The 14,490-nt window shown below is 38.8% G+C and overlaps 1 protein-coding gene across 5 annotated transcripts in view; it reads right to left on the bottom strand.

Moving 5' to 3' along the window:
* Positions 1-14,490, bottom strand: part of PHF3 (PHD finger protein 3) — an 80,616-nt gene that overhangs the window by 28,992 nt on the left and 37,134 nt on the right. For 3 of the 5 annotated variants that reach the window (XM_087438768.1, XM_087438769.1, XM_004423985.3), the window contains one exon: positions 3,840-4,001. In XM_087438768.1, coding sequence (XP_087294894.1) covers positions 3,840-4,001 — 162 coding nt within the window. Of the gene's footprint in view, positions 1-3,839; positions 4,002-4,932; positions 5,126-8,524; positions 8,548-14,490 lie in introns of those variants that run through there. The other 2 variants (XM_004423986.2, XM_087438770.1) reach the window with 2 other exon arrangements.

The following is a 14,490-nucleotide window of genomic DNA, read 5'->3' as shown; positions in this document are numbered from 1 at the left end:
TTAAATTTTATATTTATCAAAGTTGTATAAATTCTGGTGGGGGGGAAAAACCTCTATAAAACTCAGACTGACACTATACGTTACTATAAGACAGAAATGTTTTCATCAAGTCTCTTTTCTACAAGAAGTAAGCTGGGAGTAAAATAAGCATTAATGTAAAGCTTCCTTTACATTAATGCCCATCTTAAAGTAAGACTGTCACACAGTTTTAAACATTATTTTTAAACATATAAAACCAAACAAATTCAGATGCCAATAAAATCTGAACTGAACCACCTATCACAAACAGGATCTGTGTGAGTTTCAAAGCACAGCCTCAAAAGAATTCTAATTCCTTTATGAATGTGCTTCACTTAGATCACCGTTTAAGCACTCAAGCTATTCCTAAGAGAAGAAAAGAAATACACACCACAGGAGTAGACACAGGTCAACAAAAAGAGAAGTTACAATTAAAAAGATCTGAACCAAAAAAATGTGTCATAAGGGAAAATGAATAAAGTATGAAAATCCCACCTTTAACAATACTCCTAACAATCTATTAAATAATGAGTTTCTCCTCCTTTCCCTATCGAGATACATCCTCCAGGGGAAGAAGATACAGAGTGAAAAGAAACTGGAAGGAAAGAGAGCTAAATAATTCACCAAGTAGAAAAACAACCCACAATTTGAAATACGAAATAAGAAGCTATTTCCAAACTTATGCATATCCAATAACTCTGATCAACTCTGTATGAAAACAGAACACTACCAATTAAAAAAAAAGTCTCCTTCCTTTCAATGCAAAACCCTACTATGCGCCAATATTTAGAACCATTTCCCTAATTTGTCATATAGCACTAAACTGTGAGACTCTGAAAGAAGGTATCATATGTCCTCATTTGTGTCTAACAGTCCCAGGTGATGCTTGTAGTCCTGACGTAATTATTAACAACATACTCTTTCATTTTCTCAAAAGTGTCCCAGTTTGGACAATAAATTATATGGTCACCCTAATCTTAGAGACATTTTCTAATTCCCCCACCTGGCACAATATTCGGTAATTAGGTAAGTACTCAACAACTTTTAAAAATTACTTAGCGAATTATAAACCGTTTATCGTATGCTCAGATATAACATTTTTAAATAACAAAGATTTTAATGGTTTGTTATCAAAATTTAGATGGTTTTTAAAGCTCTGAAGACAGTTTGTAATAATTTACAGCTCTATTTTATTTCAAGACAGATAAATAAACGAAGAACTTTTAACACCCATTACCTAAGTGATCGCTAAAAATGACAAATGAACAGCATATTCAACTGTGAAGGTATTCAGATAAAAAACTGTTTTACAATAGTAACTGATTTATTGAGCAAAGGATAAAGTCACTTTTTCTCCTTTAAACATAAACTGCCTTAGTTTCAAGCCTGACTGTATAAGCCACACATTATCATTATTTGTCTATAATGTTCATTCTACTCTTTTCATTAAGTCACAAGTATATACCAAATAGCTGAATTTAAAAAATACAAAGAGAAGAAAAAAATGATGAAGTAAATATATGCAGCTAAGTTAATCCACTTCCCAAAACCCCAAACAAGCTACAGAAAAGGCATGAATCTAAAAGGAAAGAAAGAAGAAAAAACAGTGACAATTTTGGAAGCTAAGCAAGAGATGACCAAGAAGTAACTAACACTGGAGATCCCCAAAGAGAGAAACACTAAGCTGGCAGTGTGGTCAAGAACCAACACCATTAATACCTCGAAGGCTTAAGAACTGGTGACCCCAGATGATTCTAAAGTGGGACAAGGGCAGGTGGTCTAAATGAGGATGAGCTGAAAGCTGCTGAAGCAGCAGTTGGATCCCTAGCTCCCTCTCCCTCACTCCACCTCTTGGGCAACTGCCCCTATCTGCTCCTAATCCAAGACTAGGGGCTTCTTCTCTGGAGAGGGTCAAACAGGGTTTCTAGACTAAGGAACATCAGGCACAGGTAAGAGTGGCAGTTAAGTACACAAATTTGTGAGACTGAGTGAATCTGTATACACTGAAAGCTGAGACACCCCAGTCAGCTTTCCACAGGGCTCCCATAATATGCCAGCAATCTAATGAGCCTAAAGGAAATAATCTAAATTCTGACATCACGGATTCCTCCAAAAAACAGCACAGCCAGATCACCACAGAGTGAGGCTCACAGCTGACAAAAACCCAGCGCACACACTCAAAAGGCTCCATACAGTTTTAGTTCCCTACTCTTAAACATGAGCCAACAATTAAGGAGAAGACGGTGCATCCAGGAAACAAGACCAGAATGCTACAAAAAGGACTATTCCCAAAACAAAAAAAGAACTATTAGAAATTAGAAATGCAAGCTTGATGGAACAGTTAGAGGATAAACCATGAGAAAATTTCAGCAAGTAGAGGAAAAAGACAAAGAGCTGGAAAGTAGGCAAGATAAAGGAAATGGAGGGGCCAGTCTCTGCTATCTAAGACTTGAATAACAGAGTTCCAGAAAGCAAAAGAGCTGAGAAAATAAAGAAGGCAACTGTGAACGAAATAATTCAAGAAATTTTCCCAGAGCTGAATAATAGTTTTTAAACTAAAAGGACCTACTGAATACCCAGCTCAATACATAAAATACACCTACACCAAGATACATTATCCAGAAATATCATAATGCTAGAGCTGAAGCGGAAGAGTCCACAAACTTCTAGAAGAAAGTGAGTAACATATCAAAAAAAAAAAAAAATCAGAATAAACTTCCCAACAATACTGAAGTTAGAAGAAAATGGAGCAACACTTTCAAATTTCTGAAGGAAAATGATTTCCAATCTTGAATTCTATGCTCAACGAGACCATGATTCCAACAAAAAAACAGATTAAATATATGTGCAAATATACGAGGTTTAAAAATATGAATCTCCATGTTCCTTTTTCTCACAAAACTACTGGAAGAGGCGTGTCACCCAAATGAAGGACTTAAACCAAAAATTAGAAATAAAAACTGCAACACAAAAGAGAATCCTCAGAAGAACGGGACAGGGAGATGCTGGATAATAGCTATGCATCAGGCTTTACACACCAGTCCACACAGGAGCAGATCAGAAGGCTCCAGGATATACTGCCTCAGTAAAATGAAAATGAGAGAACATCTGATACACACAAATATCTTGAGGAAAGATTTAGACAACTGGCAAAGTAGTTGGGGTGTAATTACTGATATGTACACAGAAGACTGTGCAAACGTACAAAACTGTAAGCAAATGAACAACAAAAACGATTATTAAATCAGAAAGACTAAAAGCTGTACAAGAAAAGTAAACATTTAATAAACGGATCATCTCTAAGAGAATACAGTCACAGTAACAAAAAAATTACTACTGATCTAATAAAATTATATATTAGAGGGATGAGAAAATATACTTTTGTGTGATGGGGACAAGAGGAGAAAAGAAGGATAAATCTTCATCATGCAGAGTGCAAGTCAATGCCTACATTAGAATAATCAAAAAGTAGCAATATATATATGTTACTTAAAGACATGGAAATAAATACCTAACACTAATAAAACCAGCTGAAAGAGTTAATAGTGCCTTCCTCCGGGGAAAGGGAAATAGGGCGTAGGGTGGCGAGCACTGGAAACTTACAGAACTAGTCAATTCTTTTAATTATGTGAATGTATAATTCCAATAAAAAATACTTTAAATTACACCAACAAATTTACATAATCTCAAAATTGATCATTATCAAAATGCTCAGATTAGCAAACACCAAGAAAATATGATCTCTGCTCAGCAAATTCACAACCTATCCCATCTGTCCCTACACTTCTGATTTCCTAGCTGGACCTCTTTGGAAGGAGTACCTTGTGCCATTAAACGAGGTGATTTTCTCGGTGATCTCACTGAATTTTCTTCTACTTTGTCCCTCAAATTCCTGTTAGGTAAAATCAGTTCTTCTTCATCAATGGTATCATTGCCACTTTCTTTAACAACTCCTTCGTCCATAATATCGTCAAGACCAACCACTAGAAAAAAAACAAGAAAAACAAAAAAATTAATTAAAAAAAAATATTGGGGATGTTAAGTATTTAAAAGTAGTACAGAAAACATTGTGAGACAGTTAAACGCAATAGTACATAGTCCTGAAGATCTAGGTCTATTCCTAACACGTAGTATTGTCGCTACCCACTTCCCAATACAGTTTGACGAACTTCTACCTATGAGGTAACCAGTCAAAGAGAAGATCACCTATCCTCTTTCTTGATTTGACCCCCACTATCACTCTCACTTCTCATTCACTGTACCATTGTGCATATAATAAGCAACTATACCTGGAGTCCTCAATTACCCCAACTTTCGTTAAAGTAGTACAAAAGAGTTTAATACCCTGAAAAGCTTGTGATTCTAGGTTGATGCTAGAACCAAAAGATTCTAGTTCTAACTAGAATTCTATTAGTTAAAGACTTTTGTGCTACGTGTGTGAGACTAAGTAACGCAGATATAGTTTTGAGTGGTAGCAAACACAAACACAAAGAGAGAGAAATGAAAAACATAAGGTAACTTCCTCCCGTCCCCAAAAGCCAGGGAAAATGGTGGGTTTAATACAGCTATATAATTAAATTACCTTTTCCTAGCCAAAAAAGAGACAAGAGTCATTCATTTAATGAGGGGAGGGGGTATATGGGAAAGGATTAGGGGACACCAAAGAAAACATAAACAGTGTATTTATATTGTCATTGGGTTTATTTCTGTATATAACAAATGTCACTTAGTTAGCTGACATACAGCAATCCTAAACGTGCAGTTATATGAAATCCTGTAAAATGAATGTAAATATTTAGATCAGAAGGCCTGGATTCAAATCCCTCCTAAAACCCTTAAAACTTGACCGAGTCGCTTATCCTCTCTCTATCAGTTTACCTCTAAAATGAGAATAACAATACCTGTCCTACCTACCTCACAGGGCTGTTGTGAGGATCAAGTGAGATGGTGTATGAGAACTCACTTTGTAAACTTTAGAGCACTACACAAATGTTAGTTATTATCTTCATCCTAGCGGTTAGAAGGAACCTCAAGAAGTTATCTAGTCCTCATCTTTGTATCCAAGTAGAACTTCATTTAAAAGAGCTCAACAAGATAGTGGTCTACCCTAAAATTTAAAGAGAACAAAATTCTTTATAAATATACTTTCAAATGGTACAATCTTTTTGAAGAGCAATTTGACAATGGAATTACAAAACTGCGAACATACTTTGACCAATAAATTATAAAGATAGAAGAGAGAATGGATTATGAAAAAATAATGCTGGCTAAAAAACATAATGTGATCCTTGTTAGTAACAAACAAATCAAATGCATGTATATGTACATTTAGACAAACAGAAAAAAAAGATGAGCAGGAAATTGATAAAAATTATAACAGTTATTCTGTAAAAGATAAGAATATACTTTTTCCCTATTTTCCACATTTCCTGCTGTATGCATGTATTACTCTCACATATAGAGTCCCTACTTTTAATCACTATGCTATGCACTAAAAGCTTAGAGAAGAATATACTTTAGGAAAACTCATCAGGACTCATTTAAGATATAATTAGGGGAGAAACAGGTGGGGTGTTCAGTAAGAAGGCTATTCCACCATGATGGAATACTTAAGTTGCCACACATTCACAGACATTCTCAAGGAGTTTTTAACATTAGATTAATAGCTCCACCATGTTCATTTAAAAAAGCAAAATTTAAGACTACTTTTCATCTCAATTCTATATAAAAGCATATATACAATATATGAGTTACAAATATGCATAGAAATGGATAGAAAAAAAAAAGCACCAGAGTGTTACCAGTGATTATCTCTAGTGGCAAGGCGGATAAGGAATTCAGGGTTTTTTAAATCATTGTTATATTGTCTCTGTGTTTTCCAAATGTTCTACAATAAGCATGTATTTCGTATTGTAAGAAAGAAAGAAAGGAACAATTCAAAAGAGGAAAACAGTCCAGGAGAAAAGTGATTAAAGCCTCATTAATAGTGTCTGCTGGCAGGGAGTGAAAAGGTATGTTATGAATTTTAGGGCTATATGGCAAAGCAGAATCAACAGGATTAAGCAAGCCAAACCCAAAAGTCAATTATTAGGTTTTATCTTACTCCATTTCCTAGCAGCATCTGACATAGCTGGCCCTTCTCCCCTTCTTGAATCCCTTTCTCCTCACTTAGCTTCTGGACATCATAGCCTCCTCTCTCACTAGTCATTTCTCAATATCCTGTGACAGAGCCTCCTCTTCTTGCAGATGTCTATATGCTAGACAACTTTAGGGTTCAGTGCTCCCATCTCTCTTCTTTATCTACACTCACTCCTAAGTGATCTCACCCAGTCCCATCTATACTCAGATGACTCCTGAAGTCATCCAGCCCCAAGCTCACAAGTGACCTCTGAAAGAGTGTAAGTTGATATCCATACTAGGTTGTCTAACAGGTAACCCAAGCTTAACATAGCGAAAATAAACGCTGATTTCACCCCTTCCCCCTCCCCTCAATAAAACTGCCCCACCTAGGGTACTCCCAGTAACAGAACCTCCATTCACCCAGTTGTTAAAGTCTAAAACTCCAACTCTCCTTAGCTCCTCTCTCCTCATATCCCACATACAAGCGATCAGCGCATCCTGCTAACTTTATACACAAACTATGTCACTCATCTGACCATTTACCACCTCCACAGCTAAGATTCTACTCCAAGGCACCATCATCTCTCATCAAGACTACACTCTAATAGTCTCCTAGTGTCCCAGGTTCCTCTATTGCCATCCCCCACATACACACACACAGTTGATTCTCCAGAGCCATCACCGCAATCCTTCTAATACATTAAGTCATAGCATGTTACCATTCTTCTGTTCAAGACCCTCCAAATCCTTGCCAACACACTTAGATTTATGTCCAAAATCCTAGCCAGGGCCCACAAGGTCCTAAGAAGATCTTCCCAGCCAACCTGTCTGACTCATCTCTTACCCCTCTGTGACCCACTCTGCACCAGTCACATCAGCCTTTCCTGAACATGGGAAAGCAGAAGGCCACCTCAGGGTCTTTGTACTTGATATCCCTCACTCTATGTTGCTTCATTTAGGTTTCACTCAAATATCTCTCACCTTCTCAGAGAAACCTAACTATCTTATCCAAAACAGCACCTACTCCCATCACTGCCCACTGACCCTTAGGGTGCTTTATCCTTTAAGACATGTTTTTCACTACCTGATTAAATATCTAACTATTTATTAACTATCTTCTCCACTAAAATGTAAGCTCCACAAGTCAGGGACTTTGTGTCTTATTTGTTGCTCTAGAACCTAGAATAACCACCTGGTATACTGTAGGTACTCCAGCAATACCTGCTGAAGGAAAAAATAAGGGGAAAGAAAGGGGTGGGAAAATTTAAACCTTGATGAATGAGAGAAAAAATGTTTCCATTAACCAAAAGAGAAGTTGGAAAGAACAAATGTGGAAGCAAGGTAATGACTTCACTTTCTGGATATACTGATGACACGAAAAAAAGAGCAGGCAAAAGAAGCATCAGGGTAACACAACATCAAACAGAAGGGCAAGGAGAATTTCAAAGAAGTAGGGATCAGAAAGGTGAACTGCTACAGAGAGAAAAAAGGAAGGAGAAAAACCCACTAATCTGACACACAGAAGAGAGGGTCAGATGACAGACAAGAGGTTAAAAAGTCAGTAAGAATGACAACTGCAGTCCCTCTTTTTTATTTGTAAGAAGTTTAATAGTAAAAGATAGAAAAGGGGGACAGTCAGCTGAAGGAAGTTAAAGGGACAAAAGATGGTTTTTCTATATAAGTGACAGAAATGGGGAGGCGAAGGGGGAGGATGAGAGGTAGGGAAAGTCACCTTTACAAAGAGAGAGATGAGGGAATGAAAAGGGAGAAAGAATGGGGCAAAAGAGGGAAAGGGAGGAGGGAAAAAATCAACAGAGATCTGGTCATGTCTGTGTGTGCTGGAAAATAATGGGGAAGGTAAGTGATGCCTTGAGGTCCCACCATCACGCAAAAACCTTGTAAATCAACAACCTACAATTAGAATCCCTAAGACTGCATTTGACATGCTTCTTGGAGGTGAGATTTCCAAGAATGCAGCCTTTCTACAGTCCTGCTCCTCCTGGCAACATATTTCCTTCATCTCAACAAGTTCATCTTTACAGGAAATCAAGCTCTCCGCTGTCTCCAGCACTTCCAGGGCTCTCAGGCTGAAAATGGCACCTAACAACTAAAGCACCTGCTTAGCCTCTCAGTGCCTCAAATCATTCCACACAATGGAGATAGTACTAGTGGGGGGGGGGGGGTGTCTGCCATGATGATTAGATTAATATGTGCGAAGGGCTTGGAGCAGTGTCTGGCACTTAGAGACAGCCCTATATTAACCGTGAACTGTTGTGTTCCACAATCTCCCCCCTCATGTACCCCAGCATCAAAAATTATGTCTTCCTGCTCCCTTACTTCTTTTCCTCAACTCCCCCTAGAACAAATCAACCATTAAAAAAAGTACCTGAGATTTCTTTCCTCTAATCCATTCGTCTGATTAAAGGAATTCACAGTACAAAACGAATAATCTTTTGCAAAACCCTCCCAATTAGGTATTTGTGTTTTAGAGTTTAATCCAACTGCTTCTGTTAAGAAAAGGAATGGAAGTTAAGGAGAAATCTGGGTTTTTCCAGAACACTGACTATTCAGGGAGCTCCCACATCCCCCTCTCCCACTGCCACAATCAAATAAGATTCAGTGTTTGATATCCAACTCTTTAAAAAAGTGGCCATTGCTATTCAATACATCCACTAAAATGGGAACATGGGGTTACCAAAGAAATGCAACGGCCTGAATTCTTCAGGAGGCAAGTGTACAGCCGTACCATGCAGAAAAAACAATATGCCTTTTCCTCCCTCCCACATTCCAGAATTAAGTGTCATTCTCATCTGGAAATTTTGGCATAAATTCTATAATTATACTCAGAATCTCCTTGAGCCTGAACTCAGATCATATAACAAAACTCCTCCTATCCCCACCCCCTTTTGGTCCTAATTAAACCTGCTGAGCGCTGATGCCAGTCAGGTCTATGTGAAGTCCTCCTGATGCTAAAATGAATTTATTCCAGACTATTTAATCCAATCTATCTTTTTGGGAAGATGAGGTAAATGAGATAAAAACAGAATAAAACCAAACCATTTGGAGTTAAATTCATTGACTTGCTCAACAACTGGGCTTAGTTTAAATCACTTTACTGCCACACAGAAGGGAGAACCCCAAGCACAGCAGGGAACTCTTCACATCTGACATGCCTTAATTCACGCCGGCAGTTCAGAGGCCAAACTCAACTACTGCTAGGACAGTCAATTTCCTCTATTACAGAAGCATTTAGTATCAGAGTTGGGAAAAAACTAAAGAGCACGATATCTTGGCAGTGCCACAACAACAGAGGTTAGATGTCTATTTTATAGGGCTTGTGTTTTGAAGTAGAAGTAGTAAATACATAGACAGATCCACTCCACAGAGCCCCCACAGCTTTCTCCTCTAACAATGCAGAAGACCACCCAGCCTCTACGGCCTCCCTTTGGAGAGAGTTCTTTCCTTCATGAATGATTCATACATTCATTCCAAAAAGAGGCTGTGGCATGACATACCATCAAGTTCTATGTTATATACAATTAACCATTTCGGGGTGAATTTATCATTTTAGATATTAGCATGTTCCTAATGTGAAAAATGCAAATAACGCTACTATACACATTTTTTTTCTCTTCAATTCCTTCTTCACCATAAACTTTAAAACAGAGATCTACTGAGTTGAAGAAGGCAGATATATATATTGTACTATTTTATATATCTCATCATATGGCTTTCTGTAAAGACTATAAATGACTTACAGTGCAAAGAGTTTCATATTAAATCTCAATAAGAATTCACTGGCACTGTTTTTTATTTTTTGTGAGGAAGACCGGCCCTGGGCTAACATCCGTGCCCATCTTCCTCCACTTTACATGGGACGCCGCCACAGCATGGCCTGACAAGCAGTGCGTCAGTGCGCGCCCCGATCCAAACCGGCGAACCCCAGGCCTCCGCAGCGGAGCACATGCACTTAACTGCTTGTGCCACCGGGCCCAACCCACTGGCACTGAGTTTTTTTTTTAAAAGACACAGGGTTACTATAAAAGCCTGAACACTTCAGATGTGTCTACTGCCCTTCTGATTTCTTTCGCTTTGCCTCCTCTCCCACTCAGGTGTTAATGTGTTTGTCTCTCAGTAATTTATATGAATTCGTTAGGTAATATCCGTGTTTCCTATTTGATGGAAGTATTCTCCCTTGTTTACCTTATTCGGGTACTATCTGATGTCAACCTAAGTTAATTTTTCTTCAGAATGCTGTCTTCAGTTACTCCAACACTATTTAATTATCCATCTTTTCTGCTGTAATTTAACACATTCTAAAGTCTTGTATTTAAATGTAAACAAATATTTCAGCCTTTGCCAAACTCAACTTCACACTGGCAATAACTGATCAGTATTTCACGGAAAGGGGGTTTTCTATCAGACAAGTCTGAGAGACAGACGCTGGGTTAAGTGAAGTTCAGTCTTCCCTGCAGATCTTCCGAGTCCTCAATGCACTACCGGGCGTTCCGTGAGGAAAGAACTGCATGTGGGGGCAGTGTGACTGTTCCCGAGCTTTCTAGTCACACATGCACACACACCAACATGCTAACAATGGTTACTTCAGAGAGTTTTCCCTTTCTTCTTATTCACATTTGCTAATCCACCTCACATTAAAAATGTTTTGTTAAAAAAAAATTTCCTCAAAACTGTGTGAATACATGTGTGAGGCCTAGAAAAAGAAGCTAGAAAGACACACTCAACCAAGGTTTTATATGCAGAGGGAAGTAGTTTTATGGTGCTACTCTTAAAAGGTTTTTCTTTTTATCAAAGTTACGTGCAGTTATGCACATGGTTTTAAAGAGTTGTCTCTAGTTCCATAAAGTTCGTTACGAAAAACATCAATGCCCCACACCCACTTCTCCCTCACTTCCCCAATGCACCTCAATTACTTCACTGGGAAAACGTAGGGATTACCACCCTTCACTGAAAGGTTGCTGTGAAAACTGAATAAACTAACATAGCTTCTAACACAGAGCTTGATAAGCAAACCATAAGATCTTAAATAAATAGTAGCCATTATTAGTATACCCTGGGTGATCTTTTCAAATAATTTTCCATAGCCCTAAGTGCCTTTCATTTGACTCCCTGCCAACGGGTCTAAATAATTCCTCGTATTGCCAAGATTATTCTATCAAGCTAAAACAAAAGTGAGATGGTCATCACTCCCTAAAAATTTAACATTTTAATTTCATCCTAATACTACAAATATTTACCTTTAAGTTAATTCCTTTAAAAACATTTATTTCTTGTGATATACTAAGTGTCACAAGCTGACCTAGATTATTCTAGACACCAAGGATACAGAATTCTCAAGACAAGTGACCCGGTTTCATCAACAAATAAATACCAAGAAAGGGGGGGGGGGGCTTACACAGACTCAAACATACTTAACTTACATATCAATCAATTGAACATAATGACTATTTCAATTTCGATACAAACCACATACACAAAAAAAATAATGTTGAGGGAACCGGGTAAAACTGAAAGCTAAACTGCTTATTTGAAAATATTAAGAACTATCTTTAAATGTTTTAGGCAGGATAATATTATTGTGGTTATTTTTTTAAAATAAAGAACTCTTGTATTTTAGAGATACATGCTGAAATATTTACGTTATATGATTTCTGGGCTGTGCTTCAAAATAATCTCGGGGGGAGGCAAGGAGAAGTGAGTAGGGTATAAATGAAACAAGACCAACCACTATCTGTTTAAGCTAAGTGACAGGCAGATGGGGGTTCATTATACCGTTCTCACTGCTTTGTTTGATGTTTTCCATAAAATAAAAATTTTTTTAAAACTGTTCCGGGGCCGGCCCCGTGGCTTGGTGGTTAAGTGAGCGCGCTCCACTGCTGGCGACCCGGGTTCGGATCCCGGGCGCGCACCGACGCTCTGCTTCTCCGGCCATGCTGAGGCCGCGTCCCACATACAGCAACTAGAAGGATGTGCAGCTATGACACACAACTATCTACTGGGCCTTTGGGGGGAAAAAATAAATAAATAAAATCTTTAAAAAAAAAAAAACAAAAAAACAAAAAAAAACTGTTCCCATGAAGCTTCATTTTAGTGAGGGTGAGACATAAATAAAATATACAGCATGTCAGATGATAAGTCCTATGAATAAAAGAAAAGAGTAGCGGGGAGTAAGGACAGGGGAACAAAGGATTGTCATTTTAAATAGAATAGCCAGGGGAAGCCGGGATACGGGATACGTGTACCGGTTGTTGCACAAGAGCTTCTGGCCCAGGGGAAGTGAGGACTGAAATCCAGGCCCCTGTCTGCCCTCCAAAGTGTGCACAAGAGAAAGGGGTGCCCTTTTCTAATTCCCAAAACGGTACTGTACAGACTACAAGGAGCCTGGGGATGACACTGCTGAGGTGACTGTTCAGGCAAAAGCCTGAACAAGTTGAGGGAACAGCTTTCTAGTTCGAAGGCCCATCAAGTACCTAGACCCTGAGACAGGAACATGCCCGGGGATATTAGAAGAACAGAGTAGGGGCAGGTCTGTGGAGCTAGATGAGGGAGAGAAGAGCAGGCAAAATGAAAGATGCCAAAGCAAACTAAGGAGGGTCTGTTAGGCCACAAAGACCTCAGCTTTTTTTCTTTATGTGAAATGGAAAGTCACCAGGTCACTGTGAACACAGGGTGAGATTACAATCTAACTTTTTGAAGGACTACTCTTGGTGCTCTTTTAGGCATACACTGTAAGGAACCCCCAAGGGCAGGAAACCACTTACAGGCTAACGCAATTATCCAGGTGAGAGATGGTAATGGCTAATTTCATCACAATGGCAGTGAACAAAGTGAGAAGCACAAGTAGCCAGATTCTGGATATATTCTGAAAAGAAAGCCAACAGGATTTGCTGACCAATCGAATATGGAATGTGAGAGAAAAGGATAAGTAAAGAATGATTTCAAAGTTTTTTGCTGAGCAACTCCAAAGAAAGAGCTGCCACGTTTACAGAGATGAGGACAACTGTAGGAAGAAGTGGTACTAGGGGAAAGGGCGCTAGCTATCAAGAGCTCAGCTGTAGACATTAAGCTGAAGATGCCCAATAGACATCCAAATAAGTAGAGGAGTCCAGAGTTTAGCAAGAAGTTGAGGCTAAAGGTGTATATATATATATCTTTTTATATATATATTTGGGAGTTGAATTATAAAGGTTTTTTTTTTTAATAATTTTATTTATTTTTTTTTCCCACCAAAGCCCCAGTAGATAGTTGTATGTCATAGCTGCACATCCTTCTAGTTGCTGTATGTGGGACGCGGCCTCAGCATGGCCGGAGAAGCGGTGCATCGGTGCGCGCCCGGGATCCGAACCCGGGCCGCCAGTAGCGGAGCACGCACACTTAACCGCTAAGCCACGGGGCCGGCCCATAAAGGGTTTTTTTCAAGTGATAAAATTGGATAATATCACCACAAAACTGAGTAGAAATAAAGATACCTAAAATCTGAACCCTGAGATACTCCAGCGTTTAGAAGGTGAGATACTTCCAGAGTCAGGAAGATGAAGAGGAGTATCAAAAGAATCTGAGAGGAAGAAGACAAGAAGGTGAGAGAATAACCAAGAGAGTTGTACACCAAAGATCAAGTGAAGAAACGGTTTCAAAAGGCAGAGATCAACTTAGTGAAATGCCACTGACGGGCAGAAGAAAAGAGAAAAGGCCTTTGGATCCGGCAGAGTGATGGTGACTGGTGATCCAGCAGAGTGGTAAGGGCGAAATCAGGATTAGGAGGAGAGAGATTGAGGACAGAGAGCACAGGAGTTTTGCTGTAAACAGAGCATAAGAACAGGGCAATACAAATATACTAACAAATAAATATAAAAGACGCTACGTGGAACACTGAAATTCAGTCGTAAGAACTTTGACAGGGCACACACTTTTAGACTTCTTTTCAATTCTACCAAGCACAGATTAAACAAAAAGTAGATGCAGTTAACATTATGTTAACTGCAAACCATACCTATGGAAACAGAGAATAGAAACCTGATCTCAAAACGTGAAAATCTAATTGCATAAATATCTAAATATGTATCCAAATACAGGATATAAGGGCTAAAAATGTACCAAAGTTTTTTTTAACTACCAGGCAACATTATGAAACTAAGAAACTATCAAAATGCACAAAACAGATTTTCAGCTGGGGCAGATTAGCTCTGCCCCATCCTTCTAAAAACAAGCCCAGAGAAGAGGCACTTGACCACCCACTGGCTAACTCTGGGAACCGCACAGTGACCAGAGAAGCACTGTGAATACAAGCCTGAGTGTTCAGGGGGATCGGGAGTACTCAGTTGCTTAAGGATTTGC

The sequence above is a fragment of the Ceratotherium simum genome, chromosome 13, assembly GCF_057802395.1.
Source record: "Ceratotherium simum simum isolate JZ-2026a chromosome 13, ASM5780239v1, whole genome shotgun sequence".
In the NCBI taxonomy this organism is placed as follows: domain Eukaryota; kingdom Metazoa; phylum Chordata; class Mammalia; order Perissodactyla; family Rhinocerotidae; genus Ceratotherium; species Ceratotherium simum.
Note: the sequence above shows the minus strand (reverse complement) of the source record. Positions and strands in the feature narration are given on the sequence as shown.